Raw genomic sequence first — 8,002 nt, 5'->3', positions numbered from 1 at the left:
GCATCTATTTTTATATCTGTGCCTGTTGCTAAGTTCATCTCCTGAGGGGGCTTCCAGGCAGTGGACGCATTGGAGAGGGAGTCAAATCTCTCCTCCAAATCCCTGGAATCCCTGTCTTTCAGAGAGGCAGGAGGTCACATCACTTACTGAGAGAAACAGAGAAAGACAGATGGAGGAGTCGAGAGGGATTGAGAGAGCGGGAGGATGAAGAGGTGGAGAGGAGGAGGAGGAGGAGAAAGAGAGGGAGGGAGGGAGGGATGGATGGAAACAATTCCGTGCCTTGGGCCTCTGATACAAATTACACTAGAGAAGGGATGCCCGTTATGCTGTGTTGCTTTAACACACACACACACACACACACACACACACACACACACACACACACACACACACACACACACGCACACCACACCACACACATGCACACACATACACGCACACACACACACAAATGTCTGCTCACAGGTCACACGAGCAGGAGCAGATACACTTCCATAAAATGTTATCTTGTGATTAAAACTGACAGAACACAAACACATTTACATCACACACACACACACACACACACACACACACACACACACACACACACACACACACACACACACACACACACACACACTGTCTGACTGTGTTATTGAGTAATACCCTTAAGGCCAAAACTCATATCAAAAGTCTGCGGGAGAGCACTGAAGGAAATCAGATAATAGAATTTCCTGTGAACTTCCAAAAGTACATCACCCTCGGAATAACTTTGTTGCTATGGGGATGGTCCAGTGAGGGTCTCTCCTGCTGTGTGTTGGTGCCATACAGCATTTTGGGGGTCAATTTCAGTCTTTTTTCTTTCTAGACAGTGTTTTGGCAGTTCTGCTTTACAGGCCGGCTTATATGATGCAGCAGTGAGCGTTGGGAAGGAGAGAGGAAGAGTGGAGGAAACAGCAGGAGAGGATGTGACAAACACTACAAACAAACTCAACAACGTGACGAGGAAAGAAAGGAGCGGGCCCATGCCTGTAATTATGATTATTATAGAGCTGTGCACCACTGTATCCAAATATATACCTTACAACCTGAATCATTCTGAGAATGCTAAAGAGGATTTTATAGACTCACAGAATCTGTGGGAGTGCATGTTGAGAAATCTTCTCCTTGAAGTGGAACTTAAGCGTAAAATCCCAAACTTTATTTTGAAAAGCTGCATTTCACTGCATCCAGAGAAAGAAGGACTCACTGATGAAGGCTGAACATCATGTAAAAACAGATCCATCCCCTACATCATCAACACTCACAAACTAGAAGAAAGGTCCGAGGTTTGAACAGTTTAAAGGTTCATGCTTACAGTACACAACACTAAGACCTACCTGCAGCTGTAACAAGGGCCGTCAATGTAGGAAATGTGGGTTTAACACTAAAAATGCAACACAAGTGGAAAACAGCTTTAATCAATGCACTAACCAGTGTTGTTTCAATATAATAAAAAAAAAGACACCCAAAATGTGTGCACCCTTGTGATTTCTAACCTAAAAGATGACCATGTAAGGTAAGTTGTAAGGAGAACTGTACAGGGTGTGTTGGCCTTCCGTGCAATGACAGACTCAACAATAAAAGGAAGTCTTTCAGTGACAGCCTGAAACGATGCAGAGAGAGTGGTGGATTAATGGTATGGAGTAAGTGAGGTTTGATAAACATCTGCACATATGTTGGAACGTAATGTTTACAGTGCTGCTTTAGAGGGCAGCTCTCAGGATGTCTCTGACACGTCAAGTGTGTTGGCGAGGTCAACGCACACAGGTGCATGACTCAGCTGCACACATACACACACACGCTTACAGGACTGACAGTTTCCCCGTCACAGAGGGGTTCTTTGGCTTTTAGGACTTTGTTGAGCCTGCAGTAAGCTCTTTCACGGTAGAGAGGAACAGAGCACCGTCTGTTTAAGGAATTACTCCTGAAGTAGAGTTCCTTATCAGATGAGGAGGTTTGCATGTTTGGGTTTGTTATGTTTAACTGGACCACCTGCTAGCCTAGGGTAGCTGCTCATATCCTAACTGCTGAGTTTTCACTGATACAGAAATGTGCTGCAGTTTATTTACAGTATAGGTACCAAGGGCAGAATTATACTTTATACTTTTATAACAGTGCCCGTTTGAAGTTTTTGTATAAAATAGGACCTTTACCTTTAAAGGAACATTTAAGTTTAAGTTTTGGTTATTACTGGGAGCCAGGAACGAACAGAGTGAAGTCTGGATCTTTGGATTTTGTGGCACAGCGATGCGAACAGCTGCTGTGGTGCAACTGTGAGTCCCACTGAGGCATTATATGTGAAATTGGGTAATAGGAATATGCTTGACATACACCAGGTTCTGGATGCTGGTTTTTGTTTAAGAATTTTCAGGGATGAATGAAGTGTTTTCTTGGTTTTAGGGTATTTAAATAAAAGAGCTATATGTGTGTATGGCTTTAAAACAGCGAGGACTGAGATAAGCCTGTAACCACTCTAAAAACTGTAATACACTATAAATATAAAATAGGTCCTTTTTGTATGTGAGTATATGAGTGCAGTAGGATTCGTTGTACTATGGATGTGTATCATTGCACAGTGATAAAGAGTACATTGGGTGCAGTTTTAGTCTGCTAAAATATTTGTTTCAAGAGCATTCGGTCTGAATTGTGTCTGCATGTGTGCGTGTGCATATCGTCGCCGTAATGCAACACTGCAGCCACATGTTTGGCCTGTCATCGACTGAGGACTACTGATTGGGACAAACACTGAATATTTAGGCTCATTAAATATCATCATCTCCACCTATCAGCACAAACATACAGAGTGATCCAAACAACCAGTTTAGAGCGTACTGTCTTTAATTCAAGGATCAAAAATATGACAATATACAGTACAAGATTTTGCTTTAATCAATATTTCTTGCGTGAAAAATACAGTATTTCGGGTCATTTTGTTTTTAAAGCGGTAGGAATCATAAAACCTTCTGTGGAAGTCTTTTCATTCCTAGCCTGGTTCTGCTCACGGAAATTTGTTAGCTGCTCTTTCGCTCACATAACCATACAGTACAAATAAATAAAGACACAACTACATAGTTAGATGAATACTTGACTCTAAACAACATTTGTGTACCTGAAACAATATACGGTCACTATAGGTTGAACACCTCATATCTCTTTCAATTAGGATTAAAACCTTTGGATTAAAAATAATCGCTCAACTTTAATGGTGCTAAGAAGTGTGCTGGCGTTACTGCACCTACTAGTGAGCTTAGGCTTTTAACCTTAGAAGCTTTAAAAACTACCTGTAAGCATTCAAATATAGATACATCTGTTATGGCATTAACTCATCTCACAGTCCTGCAAGTAGAAGTTTTACTGGAATGGTTAATGATCAGAGGATGAGCAAGGTCTGATTTATTTTTCGCACCAAAACTAATTATATATAAAGACAGCCTTCTAAATGTGTTAGTATGTGCAGTGTGACCCCTGCTGATCCTAACCTATGGGGATAATGACATTTGACAACATTCAAACAATAGTAGAATAACATCGTGGGGTTTTAGCTTGATAATATTTCATCCAACTGGTTTTTGAGAGTGTAAGTGTATTCTATTATCTGAATCCTCAGAGGAACCAAATCAAACTGTTGATTTAATGTAAAATACTAAAACTGTTGAATTCATGATGTGTTTAAATTAGGGCTGTCGAATTAATGAGTTAATTTCGATGAATTAATCACAGAAAAATTAACGCAGATTAATCACGCTCTTAGATGCCCCTTGGCTCTTTACGTCACCGACGCGGCGCGGCCACAGCAGCCTCGTCAACTTGATGAAGCGGATGAGAAAACGTTACTTGGCCCAGTGAATGGAACGTTTACATAAAAAAACGCCCAGATGGAACTGTAGATAGGAGCACCGTTCTGTGCAATTCCTGCAGAAAATAATTTTCGTATCATCGCAGTACTTCTAGCCTACATACAGACATATCATCTCAGAGAAAAGCACTTAGCAGCTAGGTCGGAGCTAGCTAGCACCAAGGTGAGCGACCAGCCTCGTCAAAGCACTCGATCAGGCGTTCAGAAGCAGAATTATTAAATCTACCTCTGACAGATTAACCAACTCAATCGCGAGATGGATTGCAATGGACTGCAGGCCAAATATTGATATATGTGATTAATCGAGATTAATCAATCGCATTCTTGTAATTGAATCGCTTGACAGCCCTAGTTTAAATAACAAATATATGCAGACATATGTTGTGTGGGAAATTGGATGTTGCTGTGTGTCAGAAGGAGTGGGGAACAAAATGGCAAACCATCGAGTAAGAAACTTCCTTTTAGAAATGACTATGAATATTTTGAGAGATTCCCCTTCAAGTTGCTGGATCCTGACTGTGTTCAGAATTCTGGGATCCAAAAACAGACCGCTGTTACAGATACTAATGACTGATCCCACAGGTCAACATTATCTTTAGCACCCCCTGTGTTTTCCAATTCACAATAAATAATAAAGATCTCAATTCTAATGGGCAGAATCAGCAGTGTACCAAACTGTGCATTATTATTAGTGGGAACATATGTTCTCTATATCTAATGTTAATGAAAGCAACATTACTCAACTACTCATCCCCATGTCAATCAGATCCCTGGTGATTAACACATAGCTCGTGCAGCGGCATGTGGAATAAGTCTCCGAAAGAAAAACAAGCCCATAAAATTACTCCACACAGCTCCTGCAGCACAATCCCAGCGTTTTATAGCCAAATGATTGCACTGCTGTTGCAGAAGTATTAAATCCCATATCTCTATATCTGTCACATTTTCTCATCTCAAAAACGCCTGGTTGCCCTAAAGCGATCCGACAGAGTTTTTCTGCTTTTATCTGCGCCTCCTAAGCACTGACCTCCCGCATTTTACAGCTGTAAACACAACTCCTCAAGGTCATGTTGCTTTTTGGTTACTATTTTTTTAAATAGAGACACTTTGTGCTGCAAAGACACAATAGAAAACATCCCTCAACAGTTTTCTAGGTCCTATTTAACATTTTGTATTGTCTTAGAGTTGTTCAAATATGCATGAGTACTTGACTTTAAATAAAGTAGGAAAGCTATCATGAGTAACTTCCCTATTTGTACAGAATATCCTGTCTGTATTTGCTATTCATGAATTACCCATACTTGCATGCTTTCTGGCAGCATGTACTTTTGTTATTATTATAATTATTATTATTATTATTAAACCTTTATTTACCCAGGTAAATCCCATTGAGTTGAGAAAATCCCTTTTCCAAGGGAGCCCAGGCCAGGACAGCAGCTTTAGTGTTTCAAAACGAGAACATTTAAAACAAACATTTAGTGCTTACTTAGTACATTGCATTCTACATGATGCAGTGAGGTAAAAGACATGCTGTCTGGAGTAATGTTATCGCCACCTATTCCATTTTTTTGTAACTCTATAAAGTAATTTTTTTTACCAACAAAACATATCTTGGAGACAGTTCACATGGAGCTGCAATATCAAATGTCTGCACAACACACGCTATGCGTTATGAGGAGATAAAAAGGTCACTGACTGCATTTTTGGAGGGAGCTTTAATGACTTTCAAATGAGTGCATAAATGCTACATTGTTTCACCGCTTTTTCCTGAATCATCTGACTCCTGATCAAAAGTTGTGCATTGTGAATGGGAATGCATTAATTAGATAGCCTGCTGTATAAAGCGGTGTACAGTATCTCGACAGGCGTCATTATGCTTGTCCTGACAAAGTGAAGACGTCGAAGCAAAGCCAGCCTTTCTGGTGTGAACAACAGTGGCAGTTTCTTTTCTCCCCAGATATCTTTCTTGTCCCCTCTCACCCTCCAGCCTTCCCTCTCTCTCTCTCTCTCTCTCTCTCTCTCTCTCTCTCTCTCTCTCTCTCTCTCTCTCTCTCTCCTCTCTCTCTCTCTCTCTCTCTCTCTCTCTCTCTCTCTCTCTCTCTCTCTATGTGTCTCATCCCTTCCTCTCCTCCGAGTTGGTGATGTAGCTGATATCTCTGGGCAGTGGATGTGTGTGCCCTCATCGCTGCGGTGCCTCAGTCTTCTGCCCTGTGGTGCTTCTTCATATATCACAGTGCTTGTGTTCTCTTCCTCATTCGTCTCCCTCTTTCTCCCACCCAGCCTGCGATCCTCAGCCTTCCTCTCCTCTCTCACTCCCTGAAGATGCTGTTTTTAATTAGAATTTAACTGTCAAAATAACCCCCCTTCGACCGAGTTTACTTCACCTTTGACCCTTTGACTTCATACTCACTTGCAGCCTCAGCTATCTTCTTTTCACATTCCTGCCTAATTGGTCATTGCATATACAGAACAGTTGCTTTAACTTAGCCAGTTTGCTTCTCTCATGCTTTTCCTCCACTCTCCTCCATGTCTTTCTCATAAACATCCTGCTTCCCCTCTCCCTTTTCTTCTCACTCTTCCTCCAGTCATACCTTCCCTGACCTTGCTCTCTGCGAACACCTCCTCATGATATCACCCGCTTTCACATCTTCCTCCCTCACTCCTTCCCTCTCTTTCCTTCTCGCGAGTCCCGTCAGTGTCTCATGGTGTTCTTGCCAAACTTGTCGCCGAGTTGTTGGATGAGCAGAGCCAGCTCTCCGGCGGCGTCGGACTTCTCCTCCAGAAGCTCATAACGGAGGCTGGAAATGTCTTGTTTGATCTCCTTCAGCTCACCTATAACACAGTCACGCACGGACACAACAATCAAAACATGGGAGCAAATACAGACATGCACGCAGGTCTACAATGCTACAAAACTGTGCTATAGTTGACACGTGTGATATATATATGCAGCCATACAGTCCATACAATACAATGATAAACATGTACAGCAGCGGTGGCCAACCCGCGGCTCTTTGCCCAGTTTCATGCGGCTCTTCAGTTCATATCGAATTTTATTTGTGAGTGTGTGTATGTGTGGTGTCAGTATGAGAGCATGACAGCGCATCTAATTTTGATGTGGCCCAAGAGTCAATCACAAAAATGCCTGCGATGCAGTGAACCAATCACCTTTGAGGGGGGAAAAACCTATCGTTGAGTAAACTATCTGACCATCTGAGTTCGATCCTAAAATTGCAGGGAAAAAATGCAGATGAATATAGGACGTTTTTAGTAGAGTGGGAGAGTTCATATTCATATAAAAATGCTGCCTGACCTAGTGCAAGTGTATTTACGTTTGTTAACAAACTGAAACTGTTTAAGACACTTCTTCAAAAAGGGAGAATTAGCGCATTTTCCCTCTCTGCTAAAAGCAAGCGGACAAGCCACCGGTTACAATAAATCTGTCTGAGCAGAGCTATGTGTGTCTGTCTGTGTGAGGGTGTGTGTGTCTTTGGGAGGGAGGGTCTTTGACTGTGTGTGTGTGTGTGTGTGTGTGTGTGTGTGTGTGTGTGTGTGTGTGTGTGTGTGTGTGTGTTAGATTTTAATTGTTGTCTGTGTGAGAGAGAGAGGAGGAAGAGAGTGAGGGAGCACAGAGAAAGGCTGAGAACAAAAGAGAGAAGGAGAGAGGGGGGGGGGGGGGTGCGCATCTGTGACTGTGTGTATGATGTGGCTCTTTGCTGTAACATAGTAACATTTTTGGCTCTTAACCTCTGACTGGTTGGCCACCCCTGATGTACAGCATGACCTCATTTCATGTACTTTATTCCCACCTCTTGTCCCTTACTACTCATGCACACACATGTCCCAAGCAAATAACGACACAATAAGGATGGGCCTTAAGAATGAGGGAATTCTTACCTTCATTGACTTCATCATTCTCTCTGTCCACTTGAGCCTTTAGCACATACCGCTTAATCAGGCGCTTCATGATATTCTATGCGGAGGGGAGGAAAGGAGAAGATTGAATAGATAGAAGATGATGAGTTGATGTGACAATACGCCTATGTACATGCACACAAAATCATGTAGAGTATTGATCTGTAGCCAATAGGGATGTCCGAGGCTCAAGCAGTCGATCTCTGC

General features: G+C 42.1%; 1 protein-coding gene across 1 annotated transcript in view; it reads right to left on the bottom strand.

Moving 5' to 3' along the window:
* Nucleotides 1–5,321: 5,321 nt before the first annotated feature.
* trpc7b (transient receptor potential cation channel, subfamily C, member 7b) overlaps nt 5,322–8,002 on the bottom strand; it is a 46,661-nt gene continuing 43,980 nt past the window's right edge. Inside the window, 2 exon segments of the mRNA XM_029441572.1 lie at nt 5,322–6,712; nt 7,778–7,853. Coding sequence (XP_029297432.1) covers nt 6,573–6,712; nt 7,778–7,853 — 216 coding nt within the window. The 3' untranslated portion in view covers nt 5,322–6,572.

This window comes from Cottoperca gobio, chromosome 10 (assembly GCF_900634415.1).
Source record: "Cottoperca gobio chromosome 10, fCotGob3.1, whole genome shotgun sequence".
NCBI lineage: Eukaryota > Metazoa > Chordata > Actinopteri > Perciformes > Bovichtidae > Cottoperca > Cottoperca gobio.
Note: the sequence above shows the minus strand (reverse complement) of the source record. Positions and strands in the feature narration are given on the sequence as shown.